The 27,072-nt window shown below is 41.9% G+C and overlaps 2 protein-coding genes and 1 non-coding gene across 6 annotated transcripts in view; 2 read left to right on the forward strand and 1 right to left on the reverse strand.

Moving 5' to 3' along the window:
- Positions 1 to 26,650, reverse strand: part of CPSF3 (cleavage and polyadenylation specific factor 3) — a 43,815-nt gene extending 17,165 nt beyond the window's left edge. The window contains exons 1-11 of one of the 3 annotated variants that reach the window (XM_004696017.2): positions 26,523 to 26,650; positions 23,321 to 23,384; positions 21,791 to 21,888; positions 19,399 to 19,527; positions 14,688 to 14,865; positions 12,193 to 12,282; positions 9,818 to 9,968; positions 8,332 to 8,507; positions 5,388 to 5,546; positions 4,132 to 4,278; positions 751 to 903 (exon numbers count right to left, since the gene is read on the reverse strand). In XM_004696017.2, the coding sequence (XP_004696074.1) occupies positions 751 to 903; positions 4,132 to 4,278; positions 5,388 to 5,546; positions 8,332 to 8,507; positions 9,818 to 9,968; positions 12,193 to 12,282; positions 14,688 to 14,865; positions 19,399 to 19,527; positions 21,791 to 21,888; positions 23,321 to 23,384; positions 26,523 to 26,572 (1,395 nt within the window). In that variant the 5' untranslated portion in view covers positions 26,573 to 26,650. Of the gene's footprint in view, positions 1 to 750; positions 904 to 4,131; positions 4,279 to 5,387; positions 5,547 to 8,331; positions 8,508 to 9,817; positions 9,969 to 12,192; positions 12,283 to 14,687; positions 14,866 to 19,398; positions 19,528 to 21,790; positions 21,889 to 23,320; positions 23,385 to 26,309; positions 26,367 to 26,522 lie in introns of those variants that run through there. The other 2 variants (XM_045286894.1, XM_030884674.2) reach the window with 2 other exon arrangements.
- Positions 21,554 to 21,687, forward strand: LOC115868358. The gene has a single exon (XR_004045536.1). It is a non-coding gene; the product is annotated as a small nucleolar RNA SNORA31 (small nucleolar RNA).
- A 187-nt stretch (positions 26,651 to 26,837) lies between the features above and the next one.
- ITGB1BP1 (integrin subunit beta 1 binding protein 1) overlaps positions 26,838 to 27,072 on the forward strand; it is a 13,951-nt gene continuing 13,716 nt past the window's right edge. The window contains exon 1 of one of the 2 annotated variants that reach the window (XM_045286672.1): positions 26,838 to 26,963. The gene's annotated coding sequence lies outside the window, so the exon portion shown is untranslated. The remainder of the gene's footprint in view (positions 26,964 to 27,072) is intronic. The other variant, XM_004696016.3, reaches the window with a different exon arrangement.

Genomic DNA, 27,072 nt, shown 5'->3' on the forward strand with positions numbered 1-27,072 from the left:
GTGGAGAGCAAATGTTTTGAGAATGAGAATGATGAGGACAATGAATGTACAAATGTGCTTTACACAATTGATATATGTATGGATTGTGATAAGAGTTGTATGAGCCCCTAATAAAACGATTAAAAAACAAACAAACAAACAAAAACAAAAACAAAGTGTTATTTCACATGACTCCTTGGAGCTACTTTCTCATTCAACACCGGTGACTAAAAACAAACGCAGGGTCACTGGGCTGATGTAAATGACTGCCTCCTAGGATCTCTGAGTCTGTAATGTTCATGGAAGCAGACTGTCTCATCGTTCTCTTGTGCAGTAACTGATGGGTTTGTACACCGGGCCTGGAGGTTAATAGCAAAATGCTTAAACCATTGCTCCTCCTGGGCCCTTTGACATTAGGAAAAGCAGATTTCTAAAATCACAACACCCCCCCACCCCCCACCCCCCCGCTCCCACTATATCCAGTACAGCTTTTTTTTCATTGAAAATTTCCAAGTGTACTGACTAGAGAGAACTCATCAAGTGCATTTTCTCGATTTGATGAAAAAGGTCTATTTTCTTAAGACGCACCCATTTCCACAGCAATGTAGGCGGCGTTTTTGAGCTTGCCATCCAGTCTGCAGAGACCCGGTGTGGGGATGCAGCTCCCCTCTGTGACGCATGGGGTGGTCAGGAGTGGGGGGCGGACACCCACAACCTCATAGCCTCCAGGGAGAGAAGGTCTGGGTAAACTCAAGGACCACAGGCTTTTACCTTGGCAAGTTTTTCTCCTCTGAAGTTTAAGGTCACTGCTTCTGTATTCCGAGGATTATGAACCTCTATGTGAACTTCATCGTTATCTTCATATTCTCGAATCAGAGCTGCCTTCAATCTGGCCATCTCGTTCTGTTCCCCATGGACTAAAATCTACAGAAAAATAGGAACACACTTTTCATTCTGAGTACTGGTGGTGTGGCAGTAAAATTTCTTAATAAAAAATCTCTGTAACTTCCACCACATGATTGGGTGGCACATGCAAACAGGGTGTGTAACACTAAGAGAAGGGATTAGTCAGTTTGTGCGTCACACTCCTGGATATAAGGATGAGTCACTTTTGAAGCAGCAGCAGCAGAGAAAGAAACCCCGGGGAGCTGGAAGAGCACGCTCAAGGCCTGTCTGAAGTGGGGAATGGCCGGCGATCAGATGCATCAGAGACTGCGTGTGCATGGAGATTCAGGGCAGCAACGCTGAAGCTATGAGTGCCTTCTCGCCTGGCCCGAGACTATGGTACTGTGGACAGAGACAGGCAGGCTGCCTTCTTGGTCCATGGAAGCAAAGGCCAAGGGACCATGTGGCTGAGAGACTGAGAACTGGAGAGACTAGGCTGCTGGCTGAGGAAACCAATGACGATCCTTACTGTTTGCTGATCCTAACTTGTGGTAACCTAGTCACTTTCCTAGTAAACCCCCTGGATTGTGAGTATTGTCGGTGAGTTCTATGTGACCATGACAGTGAACTAACAAACCTGGCATAGATGTAGAGTGGCATGGGGGGCGGAGGGCAGTTGGTGTAAAAATAGGTAAAGAATGGAGGGAGGAGGCTCGCCTGATCTCTGCCCTGTAGCAACGGGGAAGTCAGATGAGGTCAGATATGTCTATCCCCATGCTGTTTACTGCAGGTAGTACTTGACTGAAGCAAATATATGAAATAGAAGACTTGAATTGATTACACTGTACTACTTCTAAGGACCCCAAGCCCATCAAACTTGCATAAAGATATATTTTCATTGTTTGACATTAAGGAACCCTTAAGTGGCACTTAATTCCACATTAAGAAAACTTACCACCTGCCTCAGCTGTGACCACGAAACTAGACACAGAGCTTCGTGATGGCCACAGACTGATTTCAAGCGTCCATGCTCAGAGTGGTCAAGGGACCAGACTGGATGACTTCTATCGTCTCCCACAGTCCCTGAGTAGGATTCCCTTCGGGGTTTCCAGGGCTGTGACGTAACCTTTATGGGAATAGCTGCAACCTCTTTCTGCCATGACGAGACTGGCAGGTTTGAACTGCTGACCTTGGGGTTAGCAGCTCAGGGCTTTATCCATGGCACCACCAGGGCTCCTTCTATAATCTTCTAGTGTTACATGTACTGATTCTGGTATAATGCTACCACTACTCCCATAGTCTCGGAAAACTATCATTTTTTTCAGTCTCTTAATATGATTTTATTTATTAAAGCAATACCAAACAATGCATTTCAGAAGTAAAATTATAAATTTTGAAACTGGTATTTATAACTACTGCTGTAATCTACTCTTTCCACCAGTTTTGTCATTCAGACGGTATAAAACGGATAATCTCTAGTGGATGGATTACTATAGATTATTTCTTGTCCTGGAGTAACAGAAGCACACTCAGAGTCAGAGGCATCTAGCATTGTGGTGAAGAGCCAGGTTCGGGGGCCTGGCCGCCCGAACCCAAACTCTGCTATTGACACTTTCTAGTGTAACCCTGGGTAAGTTATTTAACCAATCAGTTTTCTTATCTACAAAACAGTTGTTAGCTGTGAGAATTCTGAAACAAACAAACAAACAAACCCACTCGCTCAATTCAGGTATGTGGTAAATACTAAATGGTAGTTGTGGGAGAGACAGATGTGGAAGTTTGTTCTGGTAAACCAGAGCCTATGAACCCTGGTGGGCAGTCTCCTCTGCCCTACAGACAGGGTCACTGTGAGTAGAAATCGACTGGACAACAGAGCTTTGGTTACTTATAACTCCTGCGACTAGTATGATGATTTTATCGTGTTTATCAACTTTGGCTCGACCTGGTTTTTAAAAAGGTAAGCACCAAGGTCAATCCAAATCCACAAACTATACAAGAGCAACGAGACAGGCTGCAGCTGAGAACGAGGTGACAGGAACAGGGAAAAGAGATACACAGCTTGTTCTCTATGGTTTTAAAACCTAGGGGAACATCCCTAAGGCACACAGACTAGAAAACACTGTAACCGAAGTCAATACACTATGTTAAAAAATTGGTGAATGATTTTCTCCACAAAGAAAGGGCCAGTGGCAAACACCTGTGAGTTCTATTTGCTCAGAAGAATGTAAAATGAATAAAACACCATTTCCACTAAATTTATTTTAATGTATTCAGAAAGGGCACTTCATTTATTTTTAATAGACACATGTTCCATTAAGTGTCCTTCTATTAAAAATAGCTATTTTTTTCAGTTTACTTTTGTTCCCAATCCCACCAAAATATGTAATTGCTACTTTTACAAGTGACTTAAAAAAAAAAAAAGAGACTTAATGTAAGTGTTATACATAAAAAGATACTCTATTTATAAAGCCCCATGAAAAGAGCGCTGCTGGTGCTGTGGGCTCACTGCAATATTGGAAGCTTAAACCCAGCCGCTAATCCTCATGAGAAAGAAGAGGCTGTCTGCTCGAATAGAGATTTAGTCTTGGAAACCCTAGATCGGGTCACTGTGAGTCAGAATTGACTCAAGGGTAGTTTTTACCCTTTGAAGAGCCATAAAATACTATCTACTTAAATCAACAACCTTTACTCTTAGTTGACTGGGCCTTCTCTAATTTTGAAATTATGCCTGCACTGCACATTTAATTTTATTATCATGTATTTAATATGAACTAGGTACTATATTAAGAGGCTGAGATGCATCTTTTCTCATTTAGTAGTTATAATAATCCTATGTGGTAAATACTATTAAGAGGACGCTTCAAGGAGTTTGTGATAAAATTCTCTTTTTTTTCCTAGTACTTTTTAACTTCATTTTTCTACACTTTTGAAATTCCCATTTACACTGAAGGTGCAGAAGTGTTAAGTAACTTGCCTCAGGATGTAAGGGGTGGGGCTGGGATTCAAAATAATCAGTCTCACTCTAAAAGCTTAATGCTTAAGCCTCTGAGAAGGCAGTAAAACATAATGGCGAGAACATAGGAATTAGGATTACCAGATTGGAATAAAAGTACGAAATAAAAACGTAAAATGTGCTGAACTCACAATGCTCGCTAACCAAGGGCTACAGGAACAGAAGAAGGTGGTGGTGGATTTGTAGACTGGCTGCTGTGACATTTCCTGGGTGTGTTTTTAAAAAAATATTAAAAATAAAATTAATAAACTAACCACGTGAGGAGGTTTCAAAGCACGAATAAATTCACTGGTTTGCTGATAATCTGTGTGAGCAGAGAAAGAAATGTAATCAACAGACATCTTCAGTGGTAACTTCTGTCCAGACATGGTTGTGATTTCTTCAGGTTCAGACATGATATGCTGTCAAAAACAAAGAAAGATTTTTTTTAAAAAATTCACTTAGGCAAAGAAAGATATATACAATACTTTGTCATCATGTCCTTATATTAAAGTAAGGACCTTTTGCACAAAATTCATTCTAGCACTACTGATTTAATGTGTCAAAAATTCATTTTCTTGGTTCCGCAAACATTTGAAAGTAACTAGATTAACTATAACCCAAAATATGTGTAACATTACAGTGAAAATATTTACTACAATGATTAGAAAAGCAAACTTTCATTGTTAACGACTTTCTTCTTTAAAAAGTCATTTCTAAGATATGAGAATGTGTAGAAAGGGAATTTCTATTCTAGAAATCTACTTCATGAGTGTAAGTCAATATTGTCTCTAAATGGCTTCATTGAATAAGATACAGTTATAAAATTGGTCACAATGGGGAATCATACTATATTTTAGAAAATAACAGTTATCAATAAGTGGAGATAAGTGAACATGATGCTTGGATATTCAGAAATTATCTCAACAATTTCACATGTATTTTCTACAAATTTTTAATATCAACCATTTTATGCCAACCAAAAGAAAGATAAGGAGTTAACTCCAAAACACTACAGAACGTTTTAAAGAAAATACTTATTAGTAAACCTCTTCATCAGCTAAGGGCATTCACATGTTTGTCTCAATAGGTCCCTCTCTATTTTTAACTTGCAATCAGATGAATGCTTCTCTTTAACTTTAAGCCAACTGCTTGAGAATCTTGTTAAGCCATTCCTAATCTACATAAGTTCTTAACTTTCTCAGCATCTCTAGCTACCTACTTCCAGCCTCATTAAAAAAAAATCAAAGCTTGCATTATCAGACAATTACTCCAATAGAAAATGCCATGAGGACCCTGACACCTTGGCTATTGTGATTAAGGGTAACACAAACATCTGACTATACCAGTGGTTCTCAACCTGTGGGTTGTGACCCCTTTGGGGGACTGAAGGACCCATTCACAAGGGTTGGCTGCCCCAATTCATAACAGTAGCAAAATTACAGTTATGGTTGGGGGTCACCACAACATGAGGAACTGTATTAAAGGGTCACGGCATTTGGAAGGTTGAGAACCACTGGACTATACCAACCTTGGCAAGTGTCCCTTCTACACAGTAGCCTGCTATAATGACACCGTTCCTCTTATCAGTACACCAGCTTTCAAACAGCTCTCTGGACAGGCCACTCTGCATCATACCCGGGGAAGCCATGACCACGCTGGGGCCAATGTCATCGAAATGATCCATACTCTGAAAGAGAAAACCAAAGGGTGGCAAGCACATGAATACACAAGCGTCCTTACCAAACAGCTGGCAAGGAGAGCAATCATACTCCTGCAAAGGTATTGACAATTCCTACACAGTTCAGGCTGAAATGATAAGAAAACTGTGAAGTATACTTTCTCTATGCTCTCTATTCACATCTGATTCTATAAGGTTCTTAAACCACACAGGTACAAATCACAGTTATGTATGTTTCTAATCCTGGTGGCATAGTGCATTACACATTGAACTGCTGACTGCAAGGTCAGGATGTGAGCCCACCAGCCACTTCTCTGGACAAAGAGGAGGCTTTCTGCTCTCATCAAGGTTGACAGCTTTGGAAACCCAAAGGGGAAGTTCTCCTCTATTCTACAGGATTGCTATGAGTTGGAATCAACTCAATGACAGTGGTTTTCTTTGGGTACAATAATTTGATGTTTTTATAATGCTTTTAAACACTGATGTAGGTTTTTCTGAAGTGAAGTTCAAAACAGATAAGAGGGCTTCAAAATGTTCATGGGAAAATGAAATTTTCCAAGCAGCTTTTTGAAGCCCCCTTGGATACTTCTACAATGGTCTTTAACCATTAGTTATACTTTGTTGGTAAGTCGTTCCAACCTTGGAGATAAAGTAAGCCATAAGCAATCAAAACTAACCAAGTTCACTGCTACTGAGTTGATGTCGATAGGAGCCAGGGTGCAGTAATGAGTTACACATTGGACTGCTACCCGAAAGGTCAGCAGTTCAAACCCACCAGCCAAACCCACCAAACCCACCCGGAGAAAGATGAGGTTTTCTGTTCTCATTAAGACATACAGCCTCAGACCCAAAGGGGCAGTTCTACTCTCTTCTACAGGCTCATTATGACGAGGAGGCGCTAAATAATTCCCCTAACTGGGATATGCATCTGCCCTCTGTGAAAACAGAAATCACACCTCTAAGTCAGCAAAATGCAAATATATCCCTAAAAACTCCTATAATTCTAATTAATTTACTTGGCCTTGAAACATATGAAGGAAACAAGAACATAAACATGTCATGCTTAAACTGGTAACAGCTCAGATCTCTACACATCAACAAAACACAAATGTCAGACAAAGCCCCTAAATGGCAATAAAGCACACATTAATATGTGGCCATGGCAGCACATATGATCTGTAGCCCAGAGATGAACACCGAACCAAAACGCCTGTCTGAAGATGGAGTGTCCTACGCTACTGCTTGCTGCGGCTGACATAGCACCTAGCTGTGGGGGATCACCTCGGAGTTTGAGGGACGGTCAAGTTCCTCCCCAAGACCACTTACCCAGGGTAAAAGGCGAAGCCTAAAGATTTCAACTCTAAAGGAATGCTCTGAGGTCTTCCTTGGGGATCTTACGACTCCCTGGCAGTAAACTGAACAACTTCATGCATCACACACCTAAGCATTTCTGTACTTCTACTTAAGGTAAAACCTTTTACGACAAAAATCAAGGGAATAACCATAGTTCATTTACACTGACCTTCAGAAGCTTCTACCTGTAGCTAAGGGGTCATTAGAAGCCTGGGACTAGTCCAGGGCTGGCACGGTGTCCTTGAGCCAGAAAGAAGGAAGAGTGATAAGGAACAATTTGAAAGGCTTCTGTCTGTTCTCTTGTCTTACAGTAAGTACTACTGCTCAAAAGACACTAAACTTAAAATTAAAACTGTTTATGCAGCCAGAGAAAATATACCATTTGAAAAAGAGTAAGTGTGAATTTTGAATTTGAGCAAAGCTTGTAAAAGCAAACAAGGATACGTTTTTCAGGCAGTAGTCTGTCCCTCTCTGGAAAAGAAATGATTGGACTGTAGCCTCAGGTTACCTAAGGGAGAACTTCTTGCTGCTCCTTTGTATTATTAGCTACCTAGTGTAAAAACTGTCCAATTAAAACTAATATGAGGATGATTTCCAATCTAAGTATACAGGTAATCTCAATGGTCACCACAACCCAGGGCCTGGGAGCCACCGGACACTAAGGATTCGATTCTCCAGCTGCTGCTTCTAGCCATCGCCATCACCAGCCCCACCCACGTGGGATTTTGATTTAATTGGCACAGGCTTCATGCCCAGCATGAGGATGTTTAAAAACTCCCAGGTGGCTTCGCCGTGTGGTAGTTTGGGAATGATGACTTCAGAGCAAAGCTTCATAAACTCTACATCGAGACCTCAGAGGAGTAACTGAATGTGAGGGTCGCAAAATACTGGGAAACAGTTAAAGGTTTCTGAAGGTGCAAAGATCAACAATTCATTCAAATTCCATCTGAGGTGTTTCTGGAAGCTCTTGCCCGGGTTGCAGATTTTTTGGGTGAAAAGGAATCCTGAGGAGAAACATTTTAAGAAGCTCTGCAAAAGTTCAAGCCAGTGCTTCTCAAACTGGAAAGTCCATACCCCACACGTGGAGCAGGGTGTTCAGATGCAGACTGTGAGTCAGCAGACCCAGGAGCTTGAGATCCTCGATTTTGAGTAGCAAGGCCTTGCAATTCAAAGACTAAGAGCCAAAGTGCCATTCTATAAAATATACGATTCGGAGCCCCACCCAGGGTGGCACAGCAGTTAAGGTCAGCAATGGAGACCCACAAGTGGAGAAAGTTAGCTTCTGTAAATATGAGAGCCTGGGAAGCACCATTGCTATGAATTGGCTGGCTAAAGAAGAGATTGGACTTTAGCAGGAGCAAGTCAGCCATAGAGTCATCCGCAGTTGACCTCAAAGTCCATCTGCATTGTATCCATCTTCCTCCCTTCCACGAACACTCACCTTGAGATTGCTAATGTGCTTGAACACAAAAGGATTGTTGATGTTGATTTGTTTGCGGATTTTGTCATTCATGGCATTTACATATGTCTGGTACACTGCCATACATTTCTTGGCCAAAGATGAGGCATAGTATATTGGAATATCATGCAGTTCTGGGTGATTCTGCCAGTATTCATCTAGAGAGAGATGTAACAAAACACAAAATCAGCACTTCGTGATGTGGAGTACAGAGAGCAAATAATAAATGCTACACATCTTTCTTTTTTTAAATAACTAGGCAATAGGAAAGCTGGAAGTTCAATTTTAGAGTTTAAGAAAAAGTTGGTACTTCCACTACAAAACTTAATCTTATATCTAAGCACTTGTCCAAGAAACAAAAAGAATGCTGCAGTCCTAGACCAAAAATGGGGAGGTCTGATTTGGTGCAAGTTTGTAATGAATGAGAGACTAAAAGTGATCATCTCAGGGAGACATAGCTTTAAATAATAACACCTAACTACATAGTGTCTGAGAATTATTGGAGGCCGTGAGTAACACAGGTTCACATAGTCTTATTTATCCAATAGCATAACCAGGGCTCTTGATTAGATCAGGGTTTTGAAAACCTTCCTTAAGTTAAATTCTGTCTTTTCCTGCTTATGTCAGTCTATTCTCGGATACATATTCAATCTTTTCTTACAGGGATACCGTCTGTCCCTACCATCAATGAGATATCAGAATGAGAATAAGGGCTTATAATGTGATCATCCTAATTCTTCACACTGAAGCCATCTATCATTTGTTTTATAAGAAAAGTACTTTTCCAAGGAGAATCATAAAGTGTTTGAATTAGAAGGGCAGAGTGAGTGCAAATGTAGGCTAAAAAAGCCACAAGGGAGCTTCAAATGTTCCTGGGAAGATGGAATTAAAAAGATGAAGGAACATTTCTAGGAGCTTTGTGATGCCCCTTATGTGACACTGACTTTATCCCTATTACAAAAAGTTGTACACATCCACTGAGTATTTGGAAAACAGAGGGAATAAGCACAAAATAAATAATATGCACTTTCTCACTATGTAGATGTATTCTCTTTCCAATCATTTCTGCATTTTAATTAATGTGGGTCAGATGATATATATAGCTTTGAATTTTACTTTTTGACCCATTTAATGAGAAAATATGCAAGCACTCATCCACGTGACCATTTCCTATCGTGTATTTAAAAATGTGGTACATTAAAAACAGTAAAGCGATGGACACCCTTACTGACACAATGTTCTGTAAACCCCACTTGTTTCCCAAAAGTGGTACTGCTGGGTCAAAGGGTATGCAAACTGGGAGCCAATTTATCTTCCTGGTAGCAGTGGTGGTCTTTTCCCTGGACTTTCATTAGCACCAAACCTAGGTATTAAGATGAAACCCAGAGGCTGTGTGACTGATCCAAGGCCATGTGCAATGGCAATGTAAAATGTGGGCAATCACCGAACGAAAAAGGAAAAGGCATACCTAAAATCAAGAGGAGCTCCTGAGCCCTTCCAAGAGCAAAGACAGGAATGAGACCTCTGCCCCCTCTATTTACAATATCATGGACAGTGTTACAGAACCTTGCTTCTCGCTCTTCGCGTTTCTCATGGATATGGGTCCCATAGGTGGACTCCTAAACAACACAGGAGAAGTGTGAGGCAAAGACCACAGGTGCCCAGGTCATTTAAAATATCTACAATGAAGACAAGAACTTCATTTCTCCATTAACACAACATTTACTTGAAAATATGTTGGTCTAATATTAGTAATTAAACAGAAAGACAAATAAGCACTTTAGAATTCAGATCCAGGTAAATAATAACCTTTCTGAAAAGGGAAACAGGAAACCATTCAAAAACGAATTGTTGGAGACCCAAAGCCCATCTGTAGGCAACAGGACATCCCCTCACAGAAGGGCCGCAGGAAGGAGACGAGTCAGTCAGGGTGCAGTATAGCACTGATGAAACATACAACTTTCCTCTAGTTCTTTAATGCGTCCTCCCCCCACTATGATGACCTCAATTCTACCTTACCAATCCGACTAAACCAGAGCATGTACACTGATACAGATGAGAGCCACAACACAGGGAATCCAGGATAGATAACCCCCTCAGGACCAACAATGAGAATAGAGATACCAGGAGGATAAGGGGAAGGTGGGGTGGAGAAAGGGGGAATAGATCACAAGGATCAACATATTACCCCCTCCCAGGGGGATGAACAGAGAAGTGGGTGAAGGGTGACAGAGGACGATGTAGGAGATGAACATCATAATCTGTAACTTATGAAGGGTTCATAAGGGAGGGCGAGGGAGGGAGGGGAAATGAGGAGCTGATGTCAAGGGCTCAAGTAGACATAAGATGCGTTGAAAATGATGGCAACATATGTACAAATGTGCTTGACACAATGGATAAATGTATGGATTGTGATAAGAGATGTAAGAGCCCCAATAAAAGTACTTAATAAAAAAATGTATTTTGACATATTTCTTCAAGATAATTTTGCCAAATAAAGAGAGAATTTTTCCATGTCCTTTTAAACAATTTTGATTTTCATGCAGAAAAAAAGTGTATTTCTCACACTCTGATAAGTCCAGGCCTACAAACCAGAAATAAACATTTCTTATGTTTCTGTTCAGTATTACCTAAAGCTTTACTAATGCGGGTCACTGGAAGCAGCACTGGCTTCCCCTGAGAGCTTATTAAAAATGCAGTAAATCAGGCCACAATTAAACAGAATTAGCTTGCTCACAATATTATCAGATGATTCAAGTGCAAGTTAAAGTTTAAGAAGCACTGATCTACAGTATCAGAGAGCATGCAAATAACTCTGATGGCTGAAAAAAATAATACATAAAAACCTTCCCTCCTTACATTAGGGCCAAGTTATTTTCCGAGTAACTAAGGCAAATGTAGTCTAATCACATGCTCCTTTTAGAAGGCAAAATGCACTGGGCTCTCAGGGGTGCAGCCAGAGGTGGGGAGATATAGGCAGTCATTCCTCTTGAACTATATCTATCTAGCTCTTATATGCACCACCAGCCCAACACACTGCTCTCCCACTCCTGACCCACTGCTCCCAATACATTTACTAACACTTAGTTCTACCCACTTACTGACTTACTCTTACACTCCCACCCCAAGAGCTGCAACATACAGTTATCTTCTCTTATTCACCTGGAACTCACAACGTAGTAGGTGGGTAGGACATAAGCCTATGATGAACAATATATCAAGTTCATATATGCTATTAGCAAACAAGGTAAGGCCACAGCATTTGTACACCACCCATAAGATTACCTATGATTGGAGCTATCTGCTGCATCTAGATAAAAATATTTAGGAGACAAGGAACACACCCACTATAAAATGACCAACTCAAAGATGGCCTAGAAATGTTTTGGGTTTTTTAAGGACATTACACTATACAGCAAGTAAGTGAATTTATATGGCAAAAAGAAACCTTAATACAATTGAATGAAATGATTTGTGGATTAAGTGCCAATAAAACTATTTTTTCTTTAAAAAGATAACTCAAATTTTATATTAAAAAGTTGGCGAGATTTATATCAAACAAGAAAATTAAATCACTTATTTTTTTTCCTACAGAACAAATTTGCTTATTGTTGTTGGGGGTCAGTGAGTCAGTTCCAACCTACAGCAGCCTGCACACACCAGGAGGAGACCCTGCTGGTCCACACCAGCCCTCCCCATAGCTCTTCCCATGCCAGCGCCCACTGTGGCCGCCACTGTCTCAACCCATCTCGTGAGGCCTTCCTCCTTTCGCTGCCCACCTTTCACTGCCCCCCTTTCACTGCTTACGTTACATCAATGATAATACAGTGGACTGATACTTACAATGATAAGAATATCGGGCTTTATATTAGGAATTTCAGCTGCCATTAAGTGTCTATCTTCTTGTCTTGAGAAATCACCTGTGTACAAAAGCTGTGAAAAAGAACTAGTAGGTCAGGATTGCTTTTTACTAATAAATATATTAAGCTGATGACATCTTAAGTGAAGTTTCGTAGAAAAAAAAAAAACTTACAATGAAATCCAGATATAATGCTTGTCTAAAAAAATCTGTAATCAGTTAATAAGCCATTCAGTGCTGCCACTATATTCTCAGAATCACCCTTAAAGAATAACGTGACAAATGATAGAACATGAACTTCTTAGAGAAAAGTGGAATCTCAGGGGAAACACATTTAGTGAACTACATGAAAGCACTATATAACTGGTACAGATAGGAACTGGAAACAGGGAATCCAGGACAGATGATCCCTTCAGGACCAGTAGTGAGAGTGGCGATACCAGGAGGGTGGAGGGTAGGTAGGGTAGAAAGGGGGAACCGATTACAAGGATCTACATATAACTTCCTCCCTGGGGGATGAACAACAGAAAAATGGGTGAAGGGAGACACCAGACAGTGTAAGATATGACAAAATAATAATAATTTATAAATTATCAAGGGTTCATGAGGGAAAGGGGAGAGGGAGGGAGGGGAAAAATGAGGAGCTGATACCAAGGGCTCAAGCAGAAAGCAAATGTTTTGAGGATGATGATGGTAACAAATGTACAAATGTGCTTGATGGATTGTGCTAAGAGTTGTATGAGCCCTCAATAAAATGACATAAGGGAGAAGTGCCATAAAATTTAAAATCAAACAAAAAAGACTAAGTATACAGTGCAAATTTGGGTGTTAAATTTCAAATGTAGGCACATCTATACAAATGCAGGACAAAATTACACTAGAGCCTTGGTTCTCAACTTGTTACACATTAGAATTATTTGGAAAACAAACACATAAACAAATGCCCAGGTCACAGCTCTAGATTTTTAAAAAAGCTCCCTAAGTGAACATTAAAAAAATTTTTTTTATTGTGCTGAAATATATATGAAAAAAACCATTTGCTATTTCAACTATTTTTATGTGTAAAACTCAGTAACATAAATTATGGTCACCATGTTATGAAATCATCATCACGGCTTCAAACTGTTTTCATCGTCAGAAACAAAAGCGCAGTCTCCTTTAAGCAACACCGCACCTTGGTCTCCTTGTAGCTGCCCTGGTAACAACGAGTAGGCTTTGAAATGTGGGCAGATACTCCAAATACACAGGATGATACCACACTGGTCCCTGTGTGTCTGCCTTACTTTACTCTGCATGTTTCTAAAGCTCACCCATGCTACAGCACCTATAAAAATTCATTTCTCCTTATCACTGAAGACATTCCAGTGTATATTTACTTAGCATTTGATTTATCTGATCATCTATTGATAAGACACTGGGTTATGTTATAAATTAAACTGTATCCCCAAGATGTGTTATAAACCCTAACCTGTATACCTGTGGCGATCTTCCCATTTGGCAACAGGTTTGCTTCATAAAGAAGCCAGCCATATAAGCCGCGGACTTGTATTTGTTTGAGTTTGTTTCCACCTTTTGGTTATTGTGACTAATGCTTCAGAGACTACTGACGCAGTTATGTTTCTGCCCCTGCTTTTAAGTCTTTGGGATATACACCTAGTACCCCAAGAGGGAAACTGCTCGATCATATGGTCATTCTATGTTTACCTTCTGAGGAACTTCCCTGCATGATCTTAATGTGCAACTAGAATGAAGAACTACTGCTCTGGAGTCTCGAAACCGTGTGTAGTATGTTATGCAATAATGCATGTCACTTATGTTTCTGGCCAACCATTCAAAACGCCCATACATGTGGTATGCTGTGTAACATATTTATGAGTATTATATATATATATATATGAGTATCTACTTTTTACTTGAGTGTGTACATTATATATGTGAGCACGTTATTCATATAAACAATGATATTTCACCCAGGACATCCAGATACCCATCAAAGACAGCAGTGAAGACCCTTTCAGATAAACCCTCTGTGCTCCTGTAGGCTAGCCCCTTTAAGGACTCATGTATGACCTTTATAACCACAAAGGGACACGAATGCATAATCATTCTTTCATGTTAAATGGACAGTTCTTTCCTAATCAGTTATTAAAGGACACAGAAATGGGGTTAATCCTAAGGTAATGTCTGGCAATTTACCTGAGATCCTTTACTGTACTCTTTTCCCAGTACAAACCTTAACAACAGACCACCGCAGAGTGTACCATATCAAACTAACTCAGTCTTGCTATATACAAAGTATTATAATCAAAGTATGAGCTATGATATTAAACAGCAAAATGGGTCAGTTTCACTTTCAGCTTACGTCTCAGCGTGTTAGCGCTTTGTGGGTCTCAGGTAATTCTCTTGAATAATACTTGGTGACACAAAGCTCTGTGCTGATTTCTCCTGGGGGAACAACTGCCGGGGAGAGAGAGCGTACCTTGACGCCTGCAATCTCAATCATGAACATGGCAGCTCCTAGGACGTGGCCTGCATGGTAACACCAAAACTTGATTCCTGCAACTTCCTTAACTTCATGAAAGTTGATCGTTTCAATTTTGTCCATGCTCTCCTCCAAGTCTGTCTCAGTATACAGCATGTCGTCCGCTGAGATATTACTACATTTTGAAAGGTGGCAACAAAAGGTTAAGGCTAAGAATATATTTTTAAAGACTTTGAATTCAAAGAAATTCTCTATGTATGACTATCCAAGAAGATAATGAGTAAAAACTAAGTATGGCTTATGCTATTTAAAAATTTGTGTACATTTAAAAAACTCATAATAAAAATGTTTAATGTATACAACTAAGATTTTAAGCTAAGTACACAGCATATATACTAAGCTCAGTAAATACACTAAGATCAAAGCATTCAAAGTATTCCCCAACCTTGTTTCCTGCCCTATAACTTCCATACACCAAAGCGTAGCAGAGATTCTCTTGCTGAGATATAAAGGTATTTCTTTACAAAGTCTAGCGTAACTCTCCCCGATAATTATGGTAACATTCTGAGAAGCAATGTAGTACAGTGGTTAAAGGCATAAAGCCTGGAGGCCAGATTTTTGGGTTCAAATTCCAGCAGTGTCTCTAATGCTATGCGATATCTTGGACAAATTACCCAATCTCTCCCACCACCCCCCAACACCCGTTATAAAGTGACTTTATTAAATTGATTTGGACATATGTAGGTCAAATAATATTTCCCAAAGATAACAATTACAGACTTTAAAGCTTGACATAAAATTAGTAGCTTCAAAGTGTTAATCATATTCCCAAGCACCAGCATGATCAACTAATGCAACCATGTAGAAATACAGAATCCTAGGACTAGCTGGAAACTCAGAGATCCTCTCGCCTAAGATCCTCATTGTGTGAGACAACAGACTTAAAGGTTAAGCCATTTGCCCAAGCTCACATACCTAATAGTAATAAAACTAGAAATCAAGCCTATTTTTCCTAAAACTAAAATCCTATCAATGATATTTTAACAGGCTCTCTATCAACCAAAGCCTAGGTTTCCCCCACTGCTCCACACTATTGGGACATGAAAGAGGAGCAGACATTACAGGAAACGGAGTTTCCGCACACCTGGAAGGGGCTTTATTCAGTGACCAGCCAGCCACTGCCTTTGAAGAGGAGGAGATGGCTGTCCAGTTACATACCCCAGGCTTGTGAGCAGAGGTACCTGGAAAGAAATTTACCCCCAAGTCCCACCCAAAGGTCCAGAGCCCCTCCTGCTCTGGAGTCTCCTTTTAGCTCTGCCACATCCCCTTCCAGTCAAACAGAAGACAGAAACTCTCAAACATGGAGAGAGAAAGAAACAGCTCACACGCAGGTTCGGGATTTCCATGAGACAGTGGGAGTCGTTCCTTTCCCAGCCTCTCAGACAGCTGACCAACAGCACATGGGGGCTCCCCCATTTCAGAGCGTCAGAGTCTGTTTCCACCCCTCCTCCCCCCAACAAGAATTCCGGAGCAAAAGGATGTGTGGGAAAGCAGTGAAAAGCAGAACGGGGAGCGAAACGGGAAATCTGGCTGCTTTTTGCTCTTGTCATTGGGGGCTTTTGGTCTTCTAAATAGTCCTTGATTTCCTCCACGAGTTTTTAACATCAATCTAGAAAAAAACCAAATCGAACCAAACTGAACCCCAGGATACTGAGGTGACTCAGCACCCACCCTCCCTACTGGCCTGTCTGTATGCCCTAGAGGCCCCTCTGCCCTCCGGCTCCTTCACCACCCCACAAAGGCCTGCCCTGATGGCTAGGGCTGCCCTCTACCCCCCGGGACTCCCCACCATGCTACACATCACCCTAGTTTCTTCTTCACACTTACAATTTCAACTATATTATTTATCTGTTTACTTGCTTATCATCTGTCTCCTCTGCCAGGACTCAGCTCGGTGAGCAGAGACCCAGTCAGCCTGCCTTGATGGTGCCCCAGCACTCAGCCCCACACTCGTCAGAGCAAGTGTTCAGCCACTACTTATTGAATGAACAGCGACCAGAATGATGATCAGTGGCAGTCAGGCTTGCAAAGGCCTCGGCATGCACCCCTTCAGGAAGAGGGTGGAGGACGCATGGGTCTCAGTATTGCCTGAGATCCCAGATGCTGTGACTATGTCATGGCTGATCCTTCCTACCAAGCACTTCTCACAAGGACTGCCCACTTCCCCCACTGCTGGGAACCCCACACGCTGCTGAGAGGGTAGCTTGGGGTAGACCTGTTAATCTGGCTTGCTTCTTCCTGCTGGCTAGTTACACTCAGCTATTTCCAGAACAGTTCATGCTAACAGTGTGTGGGGACGGGAGAAAGTCAGTCACACTGACAGTGATGGGCAGATCCACAAAATTAAACAAGTTCAAGCAAAGTTCAAGAGGATGTATGTCTGCTAATGATTTCTGTGAGAGGCCATGTGCATGGGTATGATGAGTCACCTACAACCTAAAGGGAAACTGAATGCCACCTAGGAAGGGGTGGGAGGGAAGCGGGTATTGGCAGGTGCTGGGAGACTCAGGAAGAATGGGCTGGTAGGGAAGACATGGGGGCCCAGAGCAGGTGCATTCACCTGTATGTCTGCATCATGGGGAGGAGTCCCTGCAGAGGTGGCAGTAAGAATGGAGAGGTGACTAAGTGGCAGGTGGGCAGTGATGGTGATTTTCTATGTCCTATCTTGGCAACCAAGGTACAGTACCGGGTTCCTGGGCAGTGTGTGACCTTGAGGGCAATTCGTGCTTAGAGCTAAGTGGTGGCATACACTTGGCATGAATCAGGAAATCCACCTTCCATATGCCTTTGTACCAAGCATACTCTGCTAGGGGTTGCTTTGAGTGTTTGGGGGTGGGGGTTGGGTGTCAATGTGGGTATTTACAGGGATTTTCAGGTCTTTTGCTCTGAGCGAAACTTGTTATAGAACTGATATTTTGAGGTGGTTCCTCTCCTTGGTGTGCACCCTCTAGTGGATGCAGAGGCTGGGGCTCTGGCTGAAGGCCTTGCCACATAAGTAACACTTAAGGGTTTCTCCCCGGTGTGCACCCTCTGGTGCATGTAGAGGTTGGAGCTGTTAAGAAGCTGCGGCCACACTCACTACAGGTGTAGGGCTTCTCCCCGGTGTGGACAGCATGTGGATCTGCAGGTGCGAGCTCGTTGAAGGCTTTGCCACACTCATAGGGCTTCTCTGTGTTGTGAATTTTCTTGTGATAGTTTAGTTTGGTTGTCATACTAAAATCTTTACCGCAATCACTGCTTTTATAGACCTTGCCTATGTGGTCTTGTCAGCGGATGTGACGTTCTGATATGTGGAAGAAACCTTTGTCACACTTGCGGGGCTTCTCAGCCGTGTGGATTTTCTAGTGCATAGAGATCAGTGCTGGGAGGAGAATCCCCTACACGCGGGGCACTTGTAGATCATATTTCCTGTTTGGTATGGGGGCGGGGAAGGGAAGGGCCTACCACTGCTCTGCTCAGAGGGCTCTGGGCCTCATCAAGGCCGCTCAGCTCAGCCTTGCCCCACCAGCTCTCTCTAGGGCCGGCCTGAGTGCTGCCCTGCCTGGGTTCCTATGGAGGGCTTCTTCCTGCAGTGTTTCTACTGGGCTTATGGCCGTTCACAATGTCACGGCTACTCTACTTGTGTGCACATTCTGGAACTCAACAGAGCTATTCCTGTGAGCTCCTGGGTTGTCCAAATGCCTGGGGGCTCCCAGCTGCAAACCAGTGGGGTTCTGAGCCCCTGGAATCTTCTCCATGGAGAGTACTCTCACACACCTCACTCTCAGAGCAGGGGCTGCACCATGTCCCCTGCAGCCTGCAGGCTCCTCCACGAGTGTCAGTCCGACATTTTGCTTGCTACTCATCAGATGGGACCTCCACAAGACGCGAGCTCCTCAGGTGCCTGGTACCTCGGCACTCCTCTCTGAAGATCCTCTACCAGTCCCACTTAGGTCCTGGGAAAGCAGCTTTCTCCTATCTTTCAGAGATGAGTCGCTCAAGTGTGCAGGGCACAGGGACAGGAGCTGGACAGAACCCCAGGGAGCACCAGGAACACAGGCAGAGCAAGGCCCAGCATGGTTGAAGGGCTTCTGACAAAAGCCTCAGGGACCTGGAGGAAGGGGGCTCGGCCCTCGCCAGCGCCAGACAATGGAGATGTCTGGTGGACGCAGCGTCCAGCTCTGGGAGCGCATCACCTGAGGGGTGCCTGGCCAGTGCCCTTCTGTCAGCATGGCTAGGCCCATGGCGCTGCGGCCCACTCCCAGGGTCTACCTAATCCCCCTGTGCCGCAAACTCATCGTTTATAAAATGGGGTTTATAATACAGAACTATTTCATTAAGACAATCAATTTCCTTTGATCAAATAGTCCAAAATAAAAACTTAGTTTCTACAACTATATATTTGGTTCTAAGTTTTATTGAAATTATAAAATGTTACATACTGAGTATTCTATTTTACCTTTACTCACTTCAGCTCTAAAAAATGTAAAGGACAAAAACTCAGGGAGGTGTTACGTACACTGGGGTGTTCAGTGACTTGGTACCACACGACCCACTTCCTGACAGGCTTGAAAATAGTGTTTATTTCAAAACTCTAAAGGAGCTATATTTTCAATTTTATGTCTCATGTAAAGCCAAATGCATGTGTACATTTAATAAAGCAACTTACCTAACTTTGACATAATCTGAAAGAAGCCATCTGTAAATAGCTTTTGTTGCATGAGTCATAAATGTTCTTCCTTTGAAACTTGTCTTCTGGAGGAACCAGGGCAAAGCTCCACAGTGATCCAAGTGGAAACTCCACAAAGAAACAAAGAGGTTCTGTTAAATTTTAAAATATTACCCATCAAATAATATATGTACTTCAACTGCCCACAGAACAAAAAAAGCCCCCCAAACCATTACCTATTATATACCTTCAGAACACCAAGAGTAGGTATGTGCAGAGAGGAAGAAAATATATCCACTTTAAGACTTAAATATTTTTCTAAACAATAAATAACTTTGCCAATAACTCGAGAAGGAAGAAGAATGTACCCAAACTACTCCTAGAGCCAAAACGATACAAATCTTTGAGTGGGACAAAGTTAAGACATCATTACTTACAGATGAAGTGTCTACAGAATTGACAAAATGGTGATGTGATGGGAAAATATGTAGAAAAGCTTAGTTTCCAGTATTACAACTATACGAGGTGCATGTACCATTTCCATCCACTTATTCACTGAACTCACGTAATGCTCTTGTTAGGGGCCATCAAGTCAGTTCCAATTACTAGCAAGCACATGTACAACAGAATGAAATAGTGCGCTCCTGCACCATCCTGACCATCATTTTAATGTGTTGCTTTTTCCCAATATGTTTATTGTTGCAGTCACTGTGTCAATCCATCTTGTTGATAGTCTTAACTCTTTTTTGCTGGTCCCCTAATTAACCAAACATATGTCCTCCAAAAATTGGTCCCTCCTGATAACATATCCAAATTGAAGTCCACCAACTTCGATTCTAAGAAGCATCCTGGTTGTACTTCTAAGACAAAGTTCTTCCTTTATTTGGCACTCCATGGTTCATTTGCTATTCTTTACTAACATCACGAATCAAAGGCATCGATTCTTCCTTGGTCTTCCTTATTTGTTGTGCAACTTTTACATGCATCTGGAGTGAATGAAAATATCATGGTTTAGGTCAGATGTACCCTAGTCCTCAAATTGACCTTTTTTGGGGGTGCTGATTTTCCCAGTAAAATATGTTGTTGATTTCTTGACTGGCCCTTCCATGGGTGTTCACTGTAGACCCAAGTAAAATAAAATCCTTGACATCATCAATATTTTTTGTTTATATTACATATTGGCCCAGTTGTCAGGATTTTTGTTAAGCTATAATCCATACTGATGGCTGTAGTCTTTGTCTTCATTACGAAGTACTTCAATGTCCTCTTAAATTTCAGCAAGCAAGATTATGTCACCTTCCGCTGATTCTGCTGTGATGTTCTTCTTTATATAGTCCATCTCTTCAAATCGTTTACTCAGCAGACAGATTCAGTACGGTAAAAGCATGTAACTCTGACAAACACATTTCCTGATTTTAAACTACAAAGTCTCTCTCTGTTCTGTTCAAAGACTGTCTAATGGTCTATTTACACTTTGAACATGAGCATCATTATGTATTCAGATTTCCCACTCTTTGCAGTATTATCCATAACTTACTATGATCCACAGTGAAATGTTTTTGCACAGTCAATGAAACGGGCAAACATCTTTCTGGTCTTCTCTGCTGTTAGCCAGGATCTATCTGAAATCAGCCATGATATTTTTCATTTCAAGTCTTCTTCAGAATCCTCTTTGAATTTCTGGTAGTTTTCTGTCCATGTACTGCTTTGTTTTTGAATTATCTTCTGCAAAATTTTATTTGTGTGGTATTAATGATGTTGTTCAGTAATTTCCACATTCCATTGGGTCACCTTTCTATGGAGTGAACATAAATACAGAGCTTTCAGTTGGTTACCAGGTAGCTGCTTTCCATATTTCTTGGCACGGATGAGTGTGCACCTCCAGCACTACATGTGTTTGTTGAAACATCTCAACTGGTATCCTGTCAGTTTCTGGACACTTGTTTTTCATCGATGCTTTCAGTTCAACATGGGCCTCTTCCTTCAGGACTACTGGTTCTTGATCAGATGCTAACTCTAGAAATGGCTGAACTCACATCTAGAGACAGATGATTAAGGTTGTCAGAGTAAGATACTTTAGATTGTGATGACAATCTGCAGTGTTGGCCTAGATGCTTCCTAGTAAAAAAATCCTTTAAAAAAATGCAGATTGTGAAGCATTTGTTTGACAGATCTGGAGCAGTTACTGTTTGCTCTTAAGGTTTCGCACAGATGCAAGAGAAAATGTCCTCACGCTTTCTGCCTGCCTGCCTGCCTGTGGCAGCCATGATTGAGTAGAGGAATACAGTAAGAAAAAAAAAAAAGGCAGATTGTGACATCTATTAAGGAATGATCTTTTTAGTAAGAGTCTTGGAGAAAGTATATTGTTATTTATGGGGGAAAAGAAACTTACTGACTAATTAAAAGGAGGTCAATCTCAGCTGGGTCTATTAAATCAATATAAGGCAGAGCATCCATTCCTTCCAGGCCAGGGTGGATCCCGCAGTCCAGCTGAAAGACAAGGCAAAACAAATGACAATCAATTAACATTCATTCAACAAATACACAAGATTTGTAACCAACTGATCGAACATAACAAAATAAATGTACATTTCATGCATTAGCATTTATAATAATTTTTATTAAATCTGGTAAAAATGCACTGATAATTCTAACTTTCCAAATTTAAAGCATAGTTCCTATGTAACAAGGTCATAAGGTACAAAATACATCTTTTTTTCCAGCTACTTTTACCAAACACAATGAGTGACCTCTTCTTAAAAAATTTTTATATTAGAAGATGGTGAACATTTTACAAGCTTATAGATTTACTCCTAGCAGATATGACTACCATGAGAAAGCAATAATTATTTAAGTATTTTAATGGATTAAGAACCAAATTCAGAAGTCATTCATTTCTTATTTTTTTCATATGGTGTTACTACCAAATTACCACCACATGCTGTTCTCTGTAAAGATGGGGAGAAATAAAGAAAAGGAACTGAAGGAGCATGAGTGACTGAACTATGAACTTCTAAGGAGCACCATCCAAAGTTAAAATCGGATGTCACGTGATTGGAATCTTGGACAGTGGAACAGCTCCAAAATGTTTCTGGGGCCATCTGTGCTAGAGGCAGAGTGGCTGGTGGGTGTGAACCCCAAACTTTTCACTTAGAAGCCTAGTGCTTAGCCCACTGTGCCCACACACCCTCCTTAATGAGAACCTCAGAGATCATCTATTCTTTCACCTTTCAGATAGGGAAGTAGGTTTAGCGAGGTAAAGCGAATTGCTCAAAGTCAGAGTGCTCACTGATGCTTACCAATCTCACTGCCTTCGAGTAAATTCCGACTCACAGTGACTGGTGGTTTTGAACTACTGACCTTGTGGTTAGCAGCTAATCAGTTCCTTAAGGTTTTTCTCTTCCAATAAAGGTGGTGCAGTTAGGTTGGCTAGATCTTTCTGTAGTGGAAGAGTGTCTTTGAAGAAACAATAATTTAGCAGATCTGGTGAATAATTAGAGCTGGGATGGTGTAGTGGTTAGTGTTGGGCTGTTCACCTCAAGGGCAACAGTTTGAAGCCACCAGCCACTTCAAGGGAGACAGGTTTTCTACTCCCATAGAGTCTCAGAAACCCAGGGGCTCTTCTATCCTGTCCTACAGTGTTGCCAAGAATCAGAATTGACTCAATGGCAGTGTTTTATGGTTTTGGGGGTTTTTTTGCAAGTGGTATCTTGGAACATATTTTTCTCAGTTTAATGTTCTGTCAAATTACCATGTAGGTGTGTAATTCGTTTCTCACATTAACTTTACAGAGCACAGATTACATACACTGACTATGGCATTTTTCTGGAACCTAAAAAGTTAACTATTATTATTAGAAAAGCCTTAATACCTAGTATACATAAAATCAAACTGCTAACCTAATTATAAAAATTGTAATTACCATAATTTTTCTTCCTTTGAATTCCAGAATAATACATGATCTCCCTACTTCTTGCCCAGCTCCACTGTAAACATTAAAGAGGAGAAATAAAAATAATTAAAAAACAAGAAAAATCATATAGAATAAGCTCGGCATTTTTAATAAGGTACACTATAGCCCCATTGGACAACAACACACACTTAAATTTTTTGATATGAGATTGTCGTAAAATTACAGATAAGGAAGAGCAGGGTTCATGGGGGGAAACATGACAGTGACACTTGGGAATTCAGGGATTCTACAGCTGTTTAAATTTTGATAGTAGTTGGTATACAGGGAAGTACAAAGTTTAAATGTTAGTTTCTGAATGTTAAGATTAAATTGTGATGCTTAAACTAAATTAGAAATTACTTAATACTTTTTCAAACACTTAATTTGTATAAAGTCATAAGCATTTCAAATTACATCTTCTTTAAGATCATAATACACAATTCACAAATAGCTTTGACTTCTTATTCATACGTGTGAATTTCAGGTCTTTTCCCTCTGTCTTCTGTTTTCAATATATTTCATACAAAATACTTAAAATAATTTTATACTCTTAAATTAATAACCATAATTTTCAGTGATCACAGGGCATACTTTAAGCTGAGCTCTTTTTTTCATCTCTTTGAGCTAAGCTTTACTCCCCTTCCCCAACCGTTCCAGGTCACGATTCACTCATTCATTCCACATAGGCCAGGTGTTCTATGAGAGACATGAACTAGAGCTATCTCCTACTTCTGGGGGGGAGGGGGGAATATCGGTTGATAAAGAAAATAGGGGTTCCATGAATTCATGGCCTTCAACTTTAGTCCCTGAGGTCTTAGCCACCCTCTAAAGAAGTCAGTTTTCTCTAGTTTCCATAGCAACTATTTCAAAATTTCTCCCCTTAAAAAATTTTTCCAACCCTTATCTTCTTCCCTTGAGGAATGAGCTGTCATTTGCATAAGAAAAAAATAAAGTTCATTTGGCAATTTCCTCAACTAAGGAAATAAAAGTTCATTTGTCAAGTTCCTTCACTAAAAAACCAACTCATATCTTTGTCTCCTATTTTTCTTGTAATATTCAAGTAGACTTCCTTCTAAAACTAATCTTTTCACCAGTGTTCTAGACTCCACATCCTTTCCTTCTGAGGAATGGAACACAGCTCTACCATTAACATTTCCCTCACATCAGCTTTTTGCCATCAGAATTTATATACGCTAGTCATTCTCACTGCAAAATTAAATTCTCTTAATTATATTCTCCTTTAGGAAGAAAGATTTGGCTTTCTACTCCAGTAAAGAAGGTAAAGAGTTAGTCTCGGACCAACAGGGGCACTTCTGCTCTGCCCTACAGGGTTACAGGGTCAAACTGACTCAAGGGCGTTGAGTTTGGTTTGATTCCCCCTACATTGCCCAAGGTAGGAAGCGAGCTGCGTTCACTCGCAAAAACATCCAATTACAAACCCCTCTGAAACAATCCACATACAAAGATCTCAAGATTTTACTTTCTTACTCTCAAATCTATTTCTCTCCAAACTATTACCTCTGGTTTTAAAGATGTGCAATTCCTGCCCTTCATCACTTGGATTTTTTTTTCCTTCTGTTACGTTGCATTTCCATTTCTATTACATTGATTCCCAGTCTGGTTTCCTCTAGTAAAACTACCTTCTTACTTATCTGCTACACTGTTATGAAAATTTTGTAACAGCATAATCATTATATACAGGTTTGCTTACGTTTGAAGGCCCAAATTCTTTTGAATGTATACAAGGGCTTATGTATTTAAGCTGCACCCTGATTGTTTGCCTCTCATTTAATCTTCTAACCTCTTAGACACAACTGTTGTAACTATTCTTATTTTCACACATGCCACCTTTTCTGCTGAAAATATCCCAGTCCCTTACGATTCATTGATGCTTAATTCCTTCTCGTTCCTCATCCTTTAAGATGAAGCTCATGTACCGTATTTTCAAGAACACAGTATCTTTTTCTCAGCCTGTGTAAGAAATCCCTTCCATGGCCTCCTGGCATGCAGTGCCCTGCTGAGCTGCACTAGTTAGTTATTTACTCAGCACCTACAATCATCTTCCTTCCTCACACGGAGTTGTTACTGTTATTTCTTCATTTGGAAACTGGGGTTCAAGTGAGGATGCCCTACAAAACGGTAAAATACAAAGGGACTGGATTCCAGGTCTGACCCCGATAGTGAGATGGCCTCTCATTCCACACCTTCTCCCCAATACTTTTCAGGCTGCAGTACAATTCCACCCAAAAGGGTAAATTCAATGAACTCAGTCCTGTTGACTTTGCATCTCCATTGTCCTGAGCGTGTTTGCTGAGTCCATGAAGAGATGACCAGTGTGAGCAAAGTGGAGGGGCACACATGCATGGCCATGTACGCAGGTGTCCAGTGAATCTCTAAATGTGTAGGAAAGAGCTTTTGAAAACCACAGTGATGTGGTACTGACCCCTAATGAAAGACATGTTGGTGGGGATCAGAATTACTTACCTGTGGGGTTTCCCCCATTCCTATCTCCCCTCCCAAGCAGCATTCCAGACCCATTCAAAGCCCGGCTAGCAGCAGGCCCCAGCCATCCATGTGGGTGAGCAAGGGCCCAGTGTTTGTCCTAATAGCTGTCAAGTCTCCTCTACGTTCCACACAACGTACTGAACACAGGACACCTGAACTCCTGACAATCCTCACACCCCGATTTCACATCCAGACAAGTGCCAAGTTCTGGAGGCAATTAAATATATATATATATTTAAATAAATATATATTTATTATATATATATATATAAATATATATATATATTTACTGCTTTAAATATGTATATATATTTACTGCTTCCTCACAGGCTTCTCTCTCTAGACATCAGCACCACCGGCTTGCGCTCGGGGGTTGTGGCAATTGACAACCCTCCGCTTTGATATGAAAATGCCTAACAGCCCCAAACCTTTTTCCCCCGAAGCTCCAATGTACCTTTCCCCGAGGCCACAAAAAGCAAACTTCTTAACAGGCCCCTTCTAACCACTCATTTCCCAAAGCCCTTGGGCCCGACGGGCCGTAAGTGCGGCTCAAAGGCGGGACGGTGAGGCGTGTCGGCGTGAGGCTCCCGAGGAGGCCCAGCGCTCCCGGGAGCGCTCGGCGCGTCCACAGAGCCCGTGGCTCCGTCCCCTCGCGCTGTTCCCTTACAGGGGCCGGATCAGCAGCTGGTCACTCTCTTCGGCGGGAATGGCAGACATCTCGAAAGTCTGAGGAGCGGGTCGCCAGAGCCTCTCTAGATCCGCACCATAGCCACCAGTCAGCCCAAGGAAGAACTTCAGCCACCGAGCACACAACTTCCGGCACCGAGGCGCCCGCGGCACTAGGCTCCTCCTTTCTACTTCCGGTGGGCGATCCAGTTAGCGGGGCTCCACCCCTCCTCAGAGTCCGGAAGCCCGGAGCGCGCCGCCGGGAGTGCGCGTGCGCGGAGTCTCCAGAGCGGCTGAGGAAAGCGGCCGGGGGAAGGAGGGCAGGGGAAGCTGGCGCTACAATTAGGACGGAGGTGGCTGCCCCCCGTCGGCCGCGCCGTAGCGGCCCGGCTCTGAGCCGAGCCCAGGACGGTTCCAGGCCGCCCCAGCTAGCGGCTCGGAGGTGAGAAGCCTGGCCCCACCCGGCGGGGAGCGCGCCCCCTGCGGGCGGCCCGGGGACGCGCGACCGAGGACCGGCCCCGGAGGCCGGCGCGGGGCGGGGTGCGGCCGGG

The sequence above is a fragment of the Echinops telfairi genome, unplaced genomic scaffold (assembly GCF_000313985.2).
Source record: "Echinops telfairi isolate 266 unplaced genomic scaffold, ASM31398v2 ScPeMD7_9;HRSCAF=40, whole genome shotgun sequence".
NCBI lineage: Eukaryota > Metazoa > Chordata > Mammalia > Afrosoricida > Tenrecidae > Echinops > Echinops telfairi.